Raw genomic sequence first — 19,267 nt, forward strand, 5'->3', positions numbered from 1 at the left:
TTATCATCATAAATTTTGGCCTTTCAAAGCTGTACATCTTCTTTGCCTACATGCTAGCTTCTCTCCTATTCATTCATTTAAGTGAGCACTAGATCATTTCTACTGAATACATCTTTCCTGATGATCTTTTACTATGCATTTATTTCTCTTCTACCTCAACTAATAGGGAGTGATACATGGCTCTCAATTTGGCATCAGCCAACAATTGATCACAGCGCTCTGCTCAAACACATATAGCAATTACTACTACAAACTCCCTATTTCAGAGATTTATATGGTGGTGACATGACTGGATTCCACTCCTACCATGAGATTTCACAACGGCATCACATGTAATAAGTCAAAATTTTTCCGATATAAATTATATCTTATGGCATTATGGACGAAAACCACAGTATAAAATTGCTCAAGCTGACACTGCAAAAATATGCTTTGGAATTCAAAGTCTTAAATTGCACTGTTCTTGGCAAAAATTGTGGAATTTTCTTCAAGCCTGGTTTTTGTTAAATTTACTGATTGATGTCTGAACACAAAAAGATAATATTATCCCCCCAAAGTAGGTGGCATTTCCTTAAGTGAGGAATAATTCTAATTACTGTAAAGAATTACTGACAAATGTTATTTTGATCATTCGAATTTGAAAGAGACTAGCACCACATGTTTCAAGGGATGTTTAAATTTTAGACCAATATTTTCTTTTCTTACTCAGACTAAATTACAGCATGATGTATTCTTTTAACAATAGAAAGTTCAAGCCTAGCATTAAGTTGATTCATCAATCAGTGATATATTTTCTTCTGTTGAAATTCTGTCAGGTCAAGAAAATAATTAGTATTTAACTGTATAATTCGTTTCCCATATATAAAAGCCAGGAGAAACATCCATGACTTTACTTTCATTTGGGTAACAACAGAAATTTCTCTACAGCTATTCATTTCTTCATTTGTTGAATTCTGCACATGTCTGAATATGAAATGCTGTACTGTCTCTTTGAGCACAGCACTTGAGATCAGTCTCTTATATAATTATATAGCCTTGAACAAAGACATTAATGTTTTTTCTTTCCTCTTCCATCTGTAGAATGTGGCTATTCATACTTAAGTGCCTCTTGAATTAATTGTAGTTATTAATAGTTGTATTGATTAATAGTTAATGAATTCAAATTATTTTTATGGACAAAAATATTCTCAACCATGCAGAGAGGAAACTGGAATTTTGATTATATTGAAAAATGTGAATTGAAAATATACTAATGTTCCAAACTGCAACAAACCCAAAGAATTCTGAAATTGTCTGAAAACCACAGAAGTCACACTCAATTTTGTTTCAAGAAAATATTTTCTTTTACATCTTATAATGGAATAATGAAGTAAATTGCAAAACAAGAAGTTTCTTCAAAATAAAAAAAAAAAAAAAAAATTGATACCACATTTTTTTCAATTGAGTATCTGCTTTCCAAAAATACTGATCAACTTTAGTTTCATCTATTACAACTGGTGGGTCATTTTAAAGATGATAAAAATTGTTTTATTATTAATCTAGAGATAAGTCACGGGACAGTCCCAAAACTTCCCAGAGGAAAAAAAAGCCCTCAATATCCTATTCTACAATTTTTTACTTATTCAGTGCTGTAGGTCCTGTGTCCATTGTAAATCAATTAGTCTCCATCACAGTAATTACAGCATTCTTAAGGACAAATTGACTTGTCAAGTTAGCTCCTCCATGACATTCTCAGAGTCTTCAGTGCCTTTTTCTTTTCAAACCGAGAATGACAGCAGACAGAAAAATAAGCACCTGGCCCTGTTCCCCTTCATTTTAGGGACTGCAGCAAAGACAGGTTTCTATTTCCTCCTGTTTACTATCATATATGGAAAACATCAGACCAGGAAAATAGTAATTCATATTCCTCATTTCATTTTATCACTACTGTTGACACTGGGTATCATTTAATCTCTGGCCATTTTTTAAAGAATACTCTCATTAGGACTTCCAAACAACAACAACAAAAAACTCCTGCAGCAGCCATGGTCAGCGAGCAACTCCAGTGCCATGGCTTCAAGGGAATTCCCTCTAGCAAAATTAAAGTATCACACAGGTAACAGTTCATTTTGGTTATTTGCATGTTGAGCAGGGCAGCCTGGCACCTGATTTAATCCAGCTGTGAAGTTATATGGTATATAATCCAGGGCAGAGAGAGGTAAATTTAAACCAGCAGGAAAGGAAGGGAGCTGACCCACAAGGGAACACACTACACAACAGAAAAAAAAGATAAAAGGCAAAGATTTTCTGCTTTCACAATTCCTTGAATGTGGCTTTTATTTTCTTCTTTAATAAAAGGTTATCTTTCCCTCTACAGGCAGTTTTTGAAACAGTGATTAGCATATACTGTCCCAAACCCCCTCCTGATATGCTCTGTGTTATTCTGCTGGTGCTGCTGGCAAAACCCCTGAGGTCCCATAAACCAGCCTATGAGCCCTCAGCAGAAGCATGGCAATTTACACCAGTGGAAACTCTGCTGTAATGGTTCTACAGTGATTTAGACCAGCCAAATGTCAGAACCCACTATGGGAAATGCAGATGAACAGTCTTGAAAAGACAGCATCAATAAAAATCTTGATTTTTTTTTTTCCTTGGGCACAGTAGTAGAATAACTAAAACTAATGTTGTTATACTGATTAAGGAGACTGTTGAAGAGCCAGGGGAAAACTGAAGTACCAATCAGCTTCTCAATGCTACAAGGCAACACTGAGATGGACAACCTGCAGAAATGCAAACTCACACAAGAATTTCTCTGCAGAATTGCTACCATGAGTCCAAAATCATCTGTGCTGAGTTCAAGGGCTGTCATAGCCACTGGCACAGACATTTTCCTCAGCAATGTTCTCTGAGTCACATCACCAGTCCAAAGTCAAAAAATGTTCCTTTACCAAAATCTTCACCAGGTTGCTTCTATCTGAGAGACAGAAGTGGGTGAGAAAAGTTTCCTTCACAGTCTGTTGTTTCTTGGTTTGGGTTTTTTTTTTTGTGTCTTGCTTTGTTTATTTTTAAATTTTATTTATTATTTTTACTCTTTCTGTCTAAATGTCAGATACTGACATATGGCCACTCCTTCCATCACTCTATCAGTGTCACAGCAAAGTAAGATGTGAAAGCCCTGCAGAATAATCTTATTCATATAAGAATAAGACAAATACTTTCATATGACAAACAAATGCTTAAGGACAGGTCTCACAAGGCTTTTTTGATTGATCTAATTTGTGTTATTTCAGTCTGTGGTTTGACATGAAAACTTCTCTAGGGAATTAAATATCAAATAGCATCACATTTTTTCCACTGCATTTAATAGTTGCGTACCTGTCCTCAAGTTATTGAGAAAACAGCTTAAAATTTTATAAAAAATAGTATCTCATTTTTAAAAAAGTAATGGGGTTTGGGTTTGCCTATATTTCACTTGGCATACCTTTCTTCTGCTAGCTAGGCTGTCCTTTGTATCATGGGCATATTTTAAAGGAAGTCATAAAATTTAAATTTTATAGGCTAAAATTTAAATACGAAGCCCTGATGAGGTAATTATGTAAATCCCTCTCCTTCTCTGGAGGTATTCAAACCCACCTGGATATGATCCTGTGGAACTTGCTCTGGATGAATCTGCTTTAGCAGTTGGGTTGGACTCCAGATCTCCAGAGATCCCTTTCGAGCCCAGCCATTCTGTGATCTGTATCTTACAGCTTTAGCATGTGTCACAAACTCAGACACATAACTGATGATTTTTATAACATGTAACCAGAAAGCAGACTGCTAGAATCTTCTTTAAGATTTTATTAAAAATTCCTTCACTCTCTGAACTGTTTAGGCATAGAACTTTAATGTATTTACCTTAGGAATATTTTCTTGGCAGACTGATCCAAAAAAAACCAAGCAGCTAAAAAATACTAGTTTTCTGGATTTAAGTGTCTAAATGTTAGTTCTTTTGCTGGACTGTGATCTATTCCCAAAGAAATGAAGAACTAAGGAAGAACCTACATTTCCAGATGTCTCCCTACCCTTTCATTTAATTATGAAATTACCAAACGAGCACCTTCAGTTGCTTCACCTTCTTCTAAAAATACTGCTGCAAAACAATGCTGCACAGATCACCAGGTATCCACACAGTGTTTTCTGGTGCTCTAAGACAATTCAGTGAGTCACTGCTCTTTGTCACCTGCTATAGTGTACTAAAGCAGCTAAGAAATGTGTTTTTTACTTCCCAATTGCTCCTGTGAAGAACTGGCATAAGCAGAACTACCCTGAGCGTTCAACAGTGAAAGCAAGCACAGCCTGCCCCGAGGAACTGTCCTGACACACAGTTCAAACTATTCCTGATAAGTCAGACGGAGCAGTTTTCCTCAGTGCCGTACAAAGGTGCTGCTGTCTGCCTCTACCTGTCCTTCTGAACCCTGAGAAAGCAGAAAGAAGTAAAATAAACATGGATTTTTAACACCAAAAACTACAGCAGCAATTAAAGAATGAGCCTTCTGGCTAGGACTCATAAGCAAACTTCTGTGCATGCTGTGTGTGACTACCAGAGACATATGTAGAGTAATAAAATTAATTCTAAAACATACATTTCTTTCTTCTCTCCCTCACCTCCCCCAACCATTGGGTAATAATTAATGGGTGAGAGTGGTTATACTGACCTCATCAACATTCTCAAATGCATTGATGACATCATATGGCAGGCAGGAGAGCAGGTCAATCACAAACCAGGTCTTCAGGTAATTCATGCGAATCAGCTTGGGGTCAGAGATCACCTCTCCTGCCGGCCCCACAAAGGTGGTATGGAAATTAAGCACAATGTCGACCAGAAAAATGACATCTACAATGCTGTCGACTACTAGCCATGCCACGTTGTTCTGTTTGGTTTTAAAGGAGACATTGTAAGGGACCAAAATAGCAGTGTAGAAGGTTAAAATCAAGATGATCCAGTCCCAGGTAGTCTTGAATACACAATAATGCAAAATTATATGCGGTGGAGTCTTTGGTGCCTCTTGTTTGTACTGTGGGAGGATTTCAGAACCCAGCTGCAATACCTGTAGTCAGAGAGATTTAAGAGGAAAAAGAAAACATGCTTAATTTTCTCATGGTATTTTTCACACTGTAGATTCTCAAGTTCAGTACAACAGTTCATAAAAATCCCTATCTGTTAACTCCTTTTATCACCACCAAATGGTAAGCAAGCTAAGAAAAGTATTCTGTTACACAAATCAGCATCAGACTGAGAACAGTTGTTTCTTTGAATGCCATTAATTACATTTTGACACTTAATCTAATGTGTGGAGTGTCCAGGACAAACAGAGAAGAGAGAACCCCTTCAGCCAGCTAGACAGACAAGATAGAAAAATGACGGGCAAGAATAGGCAGGAATGACAGTGCAAATGGAAATTGATGGCAAAATCAGGAACAATACACAACGGAGTTCCAGTCCAGCAGCAAGACCACTGGACCACATTTTCTTTCAACACTGGCTATTTAACTCTTTACTACACCATGTCTTAAATAGTCATATACTACAACCTATCATGAATGCACAGGCCTTTCTTCCTCTTCTGTGGGCTGTGCAGGTCCAAAGATATCTATCATTAGCCTCAACAAACTCATTTTGGACTTCACCTTTTCAGTCAGAGAAGTTCAAAATCTTAACAATCCGATGGTGTGGAATCAAAGCAGAAAGACAGAATCATTAAGGTTGGAAAAGCCCCCTAAGATTGTTGAGTTCAACAATTAACTTTGTAGCACAGTGTTCTCCAGAAAACCATGTCCCCAAGCGCCACATCCACACACCTTTTGAACACTCCTAGGCATGGTAATGCCACCATTCCCTGGGAAATCTGTTCCAATGCTTGACAACCCTTTCAGTGATGAAGATTTTCCTAATATCTAATCTAAATCTCCCCTGGTGCAACTTGAGGCCATTTCCTCCGGTCCTGTCATTTGTTGCCTGGAAATTAAGACGGATCTCCCCCTTCCTACAACCTCTCTTCAGGCAGCTGTGGAGAGCAAATGGTCCCCCCTGAGCCTCTTTTTCTCCAGGCTAAACAATCCCAGCTCCCTCAACTGCTCCTCATCAAAGTTGTTCTCTAAACCCTTCACTGCCTTTGTTGCCCTTCTTCGGACACGTTCCAATGCCTCAATGTCCCTCTTGCTGTAGGGGCCCCCAGACTGAGAGCAGGATTTGAGGGGACCTGCCAAGGCACACTGTTGAGTTACACTGCAGTTAGGTCTGAATTCAGAAAAGCACTGCTGCACAAGATGATCTGCCAGCATGTGTTTTAAACCCTGGGCCTCAAGCTGAGAGCATGCTGACACTGAGCACCGTTTTGCATAACTGCAGTCTCAATCAGTGTTGCCCATTTTATGTCTGTTCTCTCTCCAGTTCTGCCCACTGCTGCAAAAGCAGTCTTATCATGTATGTAATCCTTGGGAACTAAAGCTTCTTTCATGTACCTGTGAATAAGAATGTGTTTATATGTATGGATATACATGAGGGTGAAATCAACATCAAGAACTTGTGTCCAAATAAAGAGAAGTTAAATTTTAAAGCTAATTTTACCCTGGATGAGTTACAAATGAAAACTGAAAGGAACATGAAGGCTTGCTTGAGTGAAATGTGTTTGGCAAAGCCAAACTCACAGAACCTGTGAGAAGTATTTAGGAGCATGGCTCCTTTTTCACATTTATTTACACATAGCTCAGAGCAATAGGAAGCAGGGAAGGAAATTAAATGGCCGTTTTGCTCTGGGAAAAGATAAGACAACACAGCTAGAATAGAAGGATGTCTTCCTTTCATGCTCTTTATCTCAACTTTTTTAATGTCAGTTATTTATACATGGATTTTATCTGCAGGCTTTTCTGAGTGCCTCTTTTTTCTTCTTTTTTTTCTTTTTTTTTTGTGAACTGGTGGAATTTTTTCCAACAGTTTCAGCCAAAGGGGACAAAAGAAAAAAAATCAGCTACAAAAGTTCTACTTGCACAAAATAATCTCAGATTAAATTCCCTGCTGCTTTGAACCTCACATACTCACTTACTTGTGTACACAACAGGGGTCAGACACTGTCAGGTCACAGTTCCTCACACATGTGTAAATGAGAATGGGAATTGCAAGCCTGCTGACTTTGAGCCCAGTATGTTCTCCTGAAGAGAATTAACATGACCTGCTCTGACAGACGTGCGTGTTACCACAGAGGCACTAAGAATTTGAAAAAAATTCAATTTAAAAAAATAAGAGAACTCAGTATTTTTGTTTCACTGAGTTTCTAGAATGACAGCAAGGAGGAGAAAGGAACATTTCACCGGCGGACCCAACTAGGACTCAGATGTGCTCACTGCAGCATTACACAGTCTATTGATCCTCACCCTGATTCATGTACGTTCTCCATACTACCAAAAAAAAAAAAAAAAGGGAATTAAGCCGTGCTGTGTTGAGAGGAGCTGGAAGCAGCACAAGGCACGTGTAGTCTCTCTTCTCTCCCTGCAGGAGGCACTGGCCAGCCCTTGCAGTCCCCAAAAGTCACGGGTGTGACTGGAAGAGGCAGAGGCTGTGTATTGAGTCTGTGTGCATGCTCAGAGCATCATTCCCGTCACGGTTTATTTGCAGTCCCAGTGACAGATGCTGGGATGTCATTTCCCAACAAAAGCTAGCCCAAATCAATATTTCAAGTATCTCCTACCCTCCCTTTTGCACATTGCAGCTGTACCTGAACCACCTAGAAAGCAATGAGTTACTACTGGCTTTTATGAAGCTCTGCAGGAGCAGCAGCTCTAACATAGGATCATCCTAAGCCTCAAATATGCTTCACTGGGCAAGGAGAGTCCTCTGCAATATTCATTCACTGAAATAATTGATCAGCAAAATCAAGCATCTCCATCAAGTTGTACCATTTTTCATTTAGCAGGATTTCAGTTCTAATGCTGAGATTTTACCGGTGTGGGGAGACGGCATCACCCTTCAAACGCTGCAGGAAAGCATAATTGCTTCTTCTGCAATCACAGGCCTACTACAGCCTAATTTTTTAGCCCCTGGTATTACATGAATAAGTCAATTATTTTGGTAACTATTCCAACCAGCACAGGTACCTCAACCATGAAAAACTGAAAAAAAATATTTTTTTTTCTCTTGTTAGATGGTTCTTATCTATACATACATAAGTTCTAGACTGAGAATTGTCTAATGTACTCCATTTTGGTCACTGCTGCTCTCTTTGTACTCCAAGAATTTGTGGAAATTTTGCATCAACAAAACTAAATTTACTGGAAAATATACTAATGTGTACTTGCATACTCAAAGAGAGGAAAAGGCAAGAACAATCCCTGTTTGATAAAAAAGAAGGGACTAAATTATGGTGCCCATTATTTTGCTGTAAATAGAAAAAAACCCATCAAAATAAAGCCAGTGGAACTGCAAGGACGTAAAACTGAACAGAAAGCAGAAAAAAACCAGACTTCTAGTTCCAACTCGTTAAGACAATAAACTGCTGCTTCAGTGTTTTAAAATATCATCACCAAATACAAAGCACTCACTCCTTACTTGTTTGAGATTCAAGGGCTACAGCAGAGGAAAATAAAAGGCTTGATAATTGATTGATCTCCTTCCTCTTCTATTTAGAAAGTAAACATACTCTATCTGAATAGCTAGGGACCTTATTAGTAAGTCTTTTGAACTTCTGTTACCCCCCTGGAGTCTCTGGTGCAGCCCTACCAATGGTTATTTAAGGAGACCAGGGGCCATGGCTTTAGTTTGTCTCCTGCAGAAGGATGCACACCAGCACTGTGGGCATGGATCCCGAATGCCCTGCAGGAGACAGGCATCGAGGAATGACACAGGGATTCCAATCACTCACCAGGTGAGGAAAGCCACCTGCAGCAAGTCTGAGGTGCCTCCAGTCCTCTTTTTGGGTAGGGTGGGGGTTACAAGTTCTAGCCTGGGCTCACTCTCACTACATGACTAACACACACCTTTGTAAAAGCACCCCATCTTGTTGGCACTGCTAGTGATGATTTCACAGCCTGAGGTGAAAGAAGGGCACTGCCCCAGATCACAGCTATCTCTCCCAGCAAAGGTAACTTGCTTTGCACACTGGCAAAAATCTCACCGTGCCTGGCACTGCCAGCCAAGAGCTCTCAAAGGCACCAAATCCTTCATTTCACTGAAGGAAGAGAAATTCACCTACAACAAAGCTTAATAATCTCAGAGAGCAAGCACTTGCCTTTATCATAGAGCACAACAAAAGAGCTCAGTACTGCACAGAAACCATGGAAGGAGGTCCACAGAGCTTAGTGCTAAAGATCAAGGTTTTGTCAGGTCACTGCACTGGAAGTTACAAGAACTCTTTTTCTCCACTTTTCATGCCAAGGGCCACACTCAGTCTGTTTCTTCACCATCCTTACACACACACAAACACACATCTTCCCTGGGTCCTCTGGAGATTAAGAGCTATAAACCCCACTCTCTCTGCATCACCCAGCAAGCCCAGGTCAATGCAAAGCACCCTCTGCCCTTTCCCAAGGTGCTCCTGCTGCTCTCCAGCCTCTAGGGAGAGTAGTGCCAACCGGAGACAGGTTTGCCAAAGTAGTCAGGTGTGGTTACACTGCTTGTGAAGCTACTTCTCCTGGAGAGGAAAAAAAGCAAACCCCAAGAGATTGATATAAAAGCTATCATGAAGAAAATGTACACAGCTATGCAAACCAATATGCTGAGCTTCCATTCATGTGCACTGGACAATTTGATTACTACAATTTTCTGAATAAATGAAACAGCTCTGGTTTTGGAAGATTTTTCACTATTATATAGTTTCATCAAAGTAAAAAAAATATTTATTAGAGAAATTTATTAATGAAAGTATTATTTCAGTGACTTACTATTCATCAGATAATACAGCTGTATTATCTGCATTTATTATTTGTGGTAATGATGCATGATGCTTTAATAGCTCTCTAACGCTGGAGAATTTTATTCCAAGAGCAGAAATGCCAAATTTCATCATGGGTGTTCTTTTTTAAACATTTTTTTTTAAAAATCCTATTTTTTTTACAAAATGGTGAATATAAGCCAGGCCAGGAGTCATAAATTGCATCAAAAGTGGTTACAATGATTTATTTACTTTTAAGAATGTATGACTGGAGGGCAAAAAAAGCTAACACACAAACATTCAGTCATTTCCAGCTTATTCTCTCCTTTTCATGATTTCAATTGCACCTATTTGCTTCCTCTCACTCTCCCTGCTTTTGTTTTCCCAAGCACCCACACAAATTGCTCCCAAGCTAAGGGCTAGGTGCTAAACCTCAGTATTTTGACTGACAGTTTTAATGCCAGTTATAAGTTCCTGGTAAACAACATTAGAAGAAAAATGGCAGAAGTTCCATTCTCAAGCAGTGCTGCTACACACCATTATAATTTCTCTGCTTTTATTTCTCCTAACTATCGTATTTATTCATTTTTTTAATTTTGACACAGTCTTGTTTGCCCAGAACTGCCTGGCAAAGGTGTAGAACACATCAGCTAAGACCATAGGTGCAGATGACAGTGTATTCATTCAGCAGTGACCAGGAAGAACCATCCCTACAATCAGCTACTTGGCAATTAAGCAACAGAAATGCATCAGTTACTTTACAAACTCCTATTGCAAAATGTAGTCTCACAGTTACCTAACACCCTTGTGTTAATTGCATAATTAAATTGACTAGTTTTCATATGACTGCTATTAGAGAAGTCAGGCTAAAAAAAAAAAATCTATGCCTACTGGCAAAAGTCAGAGACTGAAGCTTCACAGACACTGCTTGTATTATCCATGGCCTGTTAGTCTGTCACTAACACCTTTCTTAAACGGTTTCATAAACAATAGAAAATTGTAAGCTGTTGTGGCAAGCTCCAACACCTTGCTCTACTCAGGTTCTAGGATACAACAGCCTCCCGAGAAATTCAAATATATAAGTGATAAATAACTAAGAGCAATACAAATAACAGTGCAATAAACGTGGAGCCTTCTCACACAAACAAGATTGATGTGAAATGTCATAGTGAGTAGCAAAAGAAAAAGGATGAATTTTAAAATTTCAGATAGGCTACTGCAGGGATGAAGAAAAAAAAAAGGAAAAAAAATATTTGAAAGTACAACAGGGAACTGTTAGAGATCCCATACACAATATTATCAAGAAACCTTTGCAGAATAAGAAGCCTGGAACCCCATATATCTTCAAATAAAGAAAAGTGGTCTTGTCTGTATGATTATCTGCACTCTTCTCTGGTGTAGTTCTATTGACTTAAATGGAATTACAGCAGGAAAAAAAAGCTACCTAACATCACAGCTGGGGCTAATGTTCTTTGTAAAATTATGACTGCAATATTCAGTCAGCAATTAAAGAAACTCATTTCAGACATGTAAACTATACACTTGCCCTTTATTATTTGTAATGAATCAATTGGCTGTGCCAATAAGAATACTTGCAAAGACTTGTTGAGTGCATGGACTTGCAAAAAGTTTCGGTAACATGTAGTTACTGACATCCAGACTGTTGCCAAACAATAAACTCAGACCCTTTTCCTTACATTTTGCTGCTTACATTTTTAGCATTAAGGAAAATTCAAGTGTAGAGATCTAAAGAGAAGAAGGGATTATTTTATATGAAGCCCTGAGTAGGATTAGGAGGAAAACTATTCCAAATTCCAGGATACTAAAGCAACCTCAGGGTGGACATATGCTAATCACATGGTGTCTCTGCAGTATGGTTTCCATGTGAATGTCTGTCCCTCCCTTCTGCTAGTATAATTCATTATATTTCTCTGCTTCCAACAGAAATTGGTTTCCCCTTCTTGAGTTATTCTGTATTAAATACTGACTAGGTAGGATCCTGTCTGTAGGAATTTTGCCATTATACATGATAACAAGACAGGAGATTTTTAGTTTGCATAGAAACTAAGACGTATTCAACAGAACTAACAGAGCACAGTATAACTGAGTATATGGAGACCTCATGGAATCCGTCGATGCCTTACACTTCCAGCTTCACAGGAAGATCAAGAATTATTGTCAAGTCACAGCTGCTGCCATGGCATTCACAGGAGGAAGTGACACAGGACTGCCATGGTATATTGGCTGTGCTGTCATTAACACCATATCAAACCTCTCCCCAAGGTGTTTTTACACCAGGGAGACCCTGCTACTGGCCCAGGAGACAGCTACAGGAAACTCGGGACAGTCTCTCCCCCTCGTGGTGAAAACCCTCAAACCCAAAGTGCTTTGAGGGGCCTTCTCTTCCTGGAGCTTATCTCAAAACTTTGAGAGGCTACTTAAATCACAAGGTTTCATTTTCCCCCCATCTGTCTGCAGTGTTGCTTGCGGCATCTTACAATTCCTCTGTCCATAAAAGCGGTAACTTAAACATAGGTTTTAACCAGTTGGTAATGCGGGGTTGGCATCCCACTGAAAAGTAAGTAGACATAAATTAATTCAGAGAATAACCATGTCATGGATTCTCCAGGATTTTCTTGTGTACTGGACCAGGTTTTTGTCACCTCAGTTTTGCATAAGTAGATAGTCCAAGATCCTACTTTTATTAAGATGCTCAGAAGAATGGAAACTAAGCAAGAAAGTATTATTTTAGTAACACCTCTCTAAGACTTTGCTAAGATATGGAACACAACACTGCTATTAGGATACATGAAGTCTTTGGGACACCTCTTTCCATTCTACTGTCATAAGACACATTTCACAGCACATGTACCAGATTCCCAGAGCAGGAAGGACTGACAGTTCTTGGCTCATGCAGGGACGACATACCCACAAAGGCTAACAACATTTCTTAATAGCCTCCTGGGGAAAGAAAAAATTACCTCAGCAAGTCTTGAGTGCTTGTGAACGTTCTCTCCTTTCTGCACGCTGGGAGCAAGCTGCTGCAGCACTCCTCGGCTGCTTGTGAGGGCACGGGTCAAGCGGGCAAACTTCCCCCAACCTTGAGAAAACATGCAAGATTAGACACATTACCAAAAAAAGCTGCAAGTGTACCTCATAAAACCTCTTACAGCTAAAGGGAGAAAAAGACGTTAAAACAGAGCAATCTGCTTTAATACTGACCAGAAGGGAGTATAATTTAACCAAATACCAGACAAAAGTAAGTCAGAAAATAGGTGTCAGCATGGTACAGTAATAAAACCCATGACTGCTGTGACTTTGTATTCAATGAGTCTACAGAAGTACTGCTACATGAACTGCATATTTTGCAAGGATAAATGTCCACTATACAATAATCTCATATTAAATCTAATGATCAGATTTGGATCTCACAGCACTGCAGAAGACACTCCAGACTAATCAAGATGTAAGGCTACAGTCATGCACAATGAAAATTAGAGTTGTCTGTAACAGAAGTGAATCTGGCCTCAGATGCATCAAGCATAGATTTGGAATAAGCAGAGAGATATACATAAGATAATAAAAAGCAGAGCAGAAAAGAAAAACAAAATCATTAATTTTACTCTTTCTAAACAAAAGGGAGAACATACTAATAGATTTTCTCAAACTCGAATTAAACATTTAGCAGCTTCTGGCAGAGAAGTCGTGCGCTGAATTTTAATTCCAAATATTTTTTACAGTGATTTCAAATATCCCTCAAAATAGAAGACCTTCAATGGCAGTCACAAGAGCTAGCTACAACTATAATCTTTATGAGCAGTACTTTGCCGTAACAGAAAGGCAGAGTATACATCTGGATATTTTTGGTATACTGAAAGTATCAGTTTGTTTAGTCCCAATCTTGAAAAACGCTAGCACCACCTGGGAGCTCTTGAGCTCCTACTCCTCATCTCCTACTCCAATTAAAGATGCTCAGCATTTTGAAGATTCAGTTTATAATGAGAACCTGGTTCTGGAAAACATTGCCTACACAGATTTCTTGCAGACTCCTTTTAGGTACTGGAAGGTGCTATAAGGTGTCCTTGGAGTCTTCTCCTCTCCAGCCTGAGCACCCACATCTCTCCCAGCCTGTCTGCACAGCAGAGGTGCTCCAGCCCCCTGAGCATCTTTGTAGCCCTCCTCTGAACTTGCTCAACGGGTCCTTGTTACGCTGGGGACTCGGAGCTGAGTGCAGTACTCCAGGTGTGGTCACATGAGATCGGAGTAGAGGGGGACAGTCATCCTCCTTGACCTGCTGGCCACGCTGCTTTTGATACATCCCAGGATACAGATAGCTTTATGAGCTCCAAGTGCATCTCCCGTCACGTCCAGCCTCCCACCCGAGCGGGGTGCAGGACTTGGCAGGGGATGTGCTCCAAGGGGGACCGCCCCTCCCCGGCCCGGCGGCAGCGGCTGCGGGACGGGCGCTCCGGCGCTGGCCGCGGTGCTGAAGCGGAAAGAACCGGGCTGGATCGCAAACGTCAGCGCCGGCGGGAAACAGCAGATCACGGAGCTCCAGCTTCACCCGGGAACTCGAAACCTGCCTCCCTTACCACACGTAAAATGTTTCTAATGACAGATAACACAGACAGCTCCTTTTACTAACTCAAACGGGATTGATGGGGGAGGGTATTCTCCTGGAAGATTCGAAAACTGGTTCAAAACCTGAGGACAAATTTTCAGTGTGCATTTTCTTCCAAGCACTGTTCTAAGATTTGGGCTATTCGGACATACACAGAGAGAAGAGGATGAAAAGAAAGCGTCTCACTTGAGCTTTCTTGCACAAAAGCACTTCCAGACAACTCTGTGGCATGAGTTGTGGCTATGAATGCTGAGCACCTTCGGGGGCCCCTCCTTCTTCCCAGGAGTCATCTCCTTTTGAAAGACACAGCTTAACCCATTCCTCTCTCCTCAGCATCCCCTGTAAGCATTTCCTCTGCCCCATGTGTTGAACATCTCGCTTGCAGATGCCTAAATGCCACACAAAAGCACTGCTTCCACAAACATCAGATCTCACCCTCTACTCCAAAACTCCGATCTGAAAGCAATGTTACTGTTCTAGGCAAGAGATAGTGTCACGGGCAGGGCTTTTCAGGGTGGCTTTTTAAAGCAGTGTGGACACAAATCTGGAGTACGTACTCTAATCCTCCCTACACGTACCACACTTGGGAGCCCAGCTTGGAGATACACCCACCACTGTGCCATGGTATGCCTAAAACCAGGCACTGAATCAATGTGCAACGTGTAAGAATTTCATCTTTAGAACAGAATTGTTTTAAACTATATAAATACTCCTTGTATTGCCTTTCAGGGTTTTGGATTTTGTGAAAGAAAAATATGAAAAGGTGGCATCTCCAACATGCAGTTAGACCTGCAGATTGTGGCGTAGGAAAAATTAAACAGAATGCCAGTACTAAACCTTTTGAATTATAACTTCTCTTCTAACTTACTTTTCAGTAATGCCTGAAAAGACAACAGCACCTGTTGAATTTATTGCAACTTTTCCTCCAGAACCCTAAGGACAGACACAGCCAACAGCAGGTCAGTTATCTATCCAATAAAGACAGGTCAAGTAATGGACTTAAGCCATAGGACTGAACATAAACACTAAATTTTAAAGATCATGGAGCTTTCCAAGACAAGGAACTAAGCTTCAAAATAGTGTAATAATATATTTGTGTCAGTCCTGCTAAAGCAGGGGGACCAGATGATATGGATTAGGAGTTCTCTTCCAACACAAACAGTTTGTACAGCCCTATGTCCGTTGTTTTCCTCTAGAAACAGAGAAAATATGAAATTAAATTTAAAATCTAGTGATCCTAGGTGTTTTTAATACAGGCATATATATTCTGCAAACAAGATAAGCCCACATAGAAGGGAAGACAGCTTGAAATTCAGGAACCAAACATAAAGCTGGATTTATGGGTTTATAGGTGGTCCCCGTGGCAGTGGTTGCCTGTGCCCCTGTTTTTGATTCTAACCCATTTTTATCATTCTTCAGTCTCTTTTTTCAGTTCTGCAGAAAATATGCAGACAAAGCAATGTGACAACATTGAAACATTTCCAGCTTCAAAAGGATGGAAAGCCTTCAAGATTAACAGCACTGATTTCAGTACTCTTGCATTCCATGATGTTCTTTCAGTTTTCCACCATTTCTTCATAAAAAAAGTGAATAGAAACTGCTTCTGATAACACCCAAGAGAAGATGATTACAAAAGCTGTCCCCTGAGATTAGTTTCATATGGAAATATGGCATTGAACTATACTTTTGTGCTGTGGCATTTAACTCATCAAAACTTTTCTTCTTTAAAGCATGAAGTTTCATTTAACAGCAGCCTTAAGTCCAAGAAGCCAATTTTCTGTATTTTTAAGTAAGTTTGTACTCAAACACAACAGCATTTATTATTTATTTGTAGGTAGCTATTTGTTTCCTACCACTCTTCTCAATTCATTCCTGATAACTCCGGTATTCAAACATTGGGAACCGTGGCAGTTACAGAACCCTTGCTACCATGTTGCTGATCCATGACTTACGGAATTCCTAGAGTCAGAACAAGAAGTCATTGTCCGCTAGAGAAAAAGCTTGTTTGTCCACAGGTCTGTTGTTCACACAACTGTGTAAATGTGAATAAATCAAGATTCCAGCAGTTCTTGCCTCCACTCAAGCCACCTTTGTATTCCCACACATGAAAGATCCTTGCTTACATCAATCCAGTTTCTCTGCAGTGCTCCTTCTCTTTGAAACCTCATGACTAAAACAGTATTCTTTTTCCATCTGGACTGGGAAAGCATACCAAAGTTTTTTAATATACTCACTACTTCCCTTTCATTTGTTTCCTCTTTTTAAGAAAACATTTAATCCAGATGAAAGCAGAGTATATCTTAATCAAAATATTTCAAACACTGGCTCTGTTCATATAAATACATCTTTAAAAACAGAACCAAAAGTCCCAAAAAAACCACCCCAGAAACAAAAAGGAAAAAAAAAATCAAACGTGATTCTTTCTCTGAATTAAGATGAAGGAGACAATTTTTTTTTTTTTTTTTTTTTTTTGTCTGTACTCCTACTTGTTATGCAAAGGACCGCTTAGCTGCAAAATGAAATAAAGCATCTTCTGCAGAGGAGATGGCAACTGATGATTGCTACAAAGTGCAGAAGGTTATATCATCTTGGAGGATAACAACCATTCACTGCTTGATTCAGTGATATTGAATCTGACCACCTCTTTGTATAAAAACTAAGTATCAAAAGCAAAAATTAGGATCCAGAGCTTAGTTTTCAAACTCTCATGAGACAGCATAGATGCTTCTGGATAGGCTCACCTTGTATTCATACATTCAAAATCTGTTCAGGCAAACTTCTCACAAGCTACTCAGAGAGCATGCACAGATTCTATTTGTCTGCACAAACAATTGTTTTGCATAAAGTGATGCATTCCACTTTATACACTATTCTCAAGCATCTCTTGGTGTGTTAGTCCTCAAACCAGGAGAGACATATACAGACAAAATGCATTAATTCCAAATATAGCATATACTTTAAAATTCTGCTAAGAAGGTGACCTACTACTTGACAAGCCAAATTTAGCTATGCTATAGCTTTATTTTGCCTTCTTCTATTCAAGTAAACCTCGTTTCCCTGATTTTTTCCAAGGGGCAAGCAAATGGGAAAAAGTGGAAAGAGGTTGTTTAAAAATATTATCAACATCACTGACACACTATTTTTAAGTGGTTTTATTTAGAACACACTATTTTTAAAGCTGCTGCATTTAAAAGCAAGCTTACTTACCTTCCACGGAAGTCATAAAATAAATATCTTCTAAATTATCTGAATCAAATCACAAAGGCTACAATGAGAAGTCTACTTTTTATGCGACTTTCTTGTTTCATCTAACCCAATGTCTGATATTATTAATCAATAAATTTTTTTTTAAAAAATGCATGAAAAATGGTACTGGGACCTTCTATCCCTCTGAGTCACCTTCAGATGGAAGATGCCTATTCATCTTTGTGTAGTTCAACACCTGTCGTTATGGCTCTACACTTTTCACTCAAGGAGCTGCATCATTTGCAGCTGAACAATCAGGCTTGAAATTGCTGGCAGGTGATAGAAAACCAAGATATACCACAGCTAAGCAGGCTTAGCCTGACAGATTAGTTGCTCTTTATGTAGTACAAGAAAGTCATCGATTTAATGGTTTTCTCCACAGACATACAGCCATTGATTTTGAATATCTTAAATACTTTAAATGATAACATTCTGCAACTGTGCAAATAGCATATTTTATTAACATATCTGCATCTACAGGCAACCTATTACATATTAAGTACTCATAAGCATAGGAAACTGATTTCACATACAAGCACAGTAAAAGAAAAGTACTTGCTAAGCTGACTGAAGGTGAAGGAAGGAAAAAATAATGGATTTAGCAATCAGTTTTCAGTTCACAGTTTTAGTTTTTCAGATTGAGAGTTCATTTGGGTTAAGAATATGAGAAGCATTCCTAAGAAAATTGTCCTCTTTCAAAAGCATGCTACAAAGTTCCTGTGTAACATTGTGCACAGCACAAAGAATATGCCCTTTTCAAAGCTCATGTGTGTTAATGATTCTTAGAACAAGATAGTACAATTTTACCTTTTTTAGATCATCCAAAAACATTTTTCCACTCTGTGAATCCCAGAGCCTACTACAGATGATTATCTAATACTCCATAACACCTTCCTTTTCTCCCCTCTTTCAACAGTACACAACTGCACAATGAGATCTAACATTAAGGATACGGACACCTGTAAAATTCCGTTTGACAAATCAGCTCCTCCAAGAAAATGCTCATCTAGCCATCAAGTGATTAATACAGTATCACACAACAAAATTCCAAAGCTAGCCTACAGTAATTATGGAAGAAAAAGGGATATATTACGGATCAAAACAGAAAGTGCAGTTCCATGTATATCATGCTTGATTTATGTATAAAGTGATAGAGAATTCTTTACCAGCATGAAACTTCTGCAACTTTATTAATTTTAGGAGATTCAGAAATAATATTTGGAAGACTCATTTAGTGCACAAGCCCTTCTGTACTTAAAGACATGGCACTCAGGGAAGGAGTGCAGAGCTGTGAAATCAGTGGCCTCTAAATAATACATTCAGTTCTCCTGTTTGCAATTTCTGTTAATCACTTGGCCAGTTTCCATGGGCCAGAGGGAGAAATTCTGCTTGTCATCAACTCCTCTGCAAGTCCATGCACTTATGTGTAGGTTTAGTGCCTATACTGCTGTACATATGCAACCACTGAGAATTACCATGCTCACTGCCCAAAGGAGACTTAAAAAAAATAAAATAA

At 39.2% G+C, this 19,267-nt stretch overlaps 1 protein-coding gene across 2 annotated transcripts in view; it reads right to left on the reverse strand.

The window, feature by feature from the left end:
- KCNH1 (potassium voltage-gated channel subfamily H member 1) overlaps window positions 1-19,267 on the reverse strand; it is a 179,478-nt gene that overhangs the window by 137,465 nt on the left and 22,746 nt on the right. For both annotated transcript variants that reach the window (XR_015283679.1, XM_086878508.1), the window contains exons 5-6: window positions 12,866-12,984; window positions 4,677-5,069 (exon numbers count right to left, since the gene is read on the reverse strand). Coding sequence is in view for 1 of the 2 variants with exons in the window: in XM_086878508.1 (XP_086734634.1) it covers window positions 4,677-5,069; window positions 12,866-12,984 (512 nt within the window). In the remaining variant the exon portion in view is untranslated. The remainder of the gene's footprint in view (window positions 1-4,676; window positions 5,070-12,865; window positions 12,985-19,267) is intronic.

Source organism: Cyanistes caeruleus, chromosome 2 (assembly GCF_971803275.1).
Source record: "Cyanistes caeruleus chromosome 2, bCyaCae1.hap1.1, whole genome shotgun sequence".
Classification (NCBI taxonomy): Eukaryota; Metazoa; Chordata; class Aves; order Passeriformes; family Paridae; genus Cyanistes; species Cyanistes caeruleus.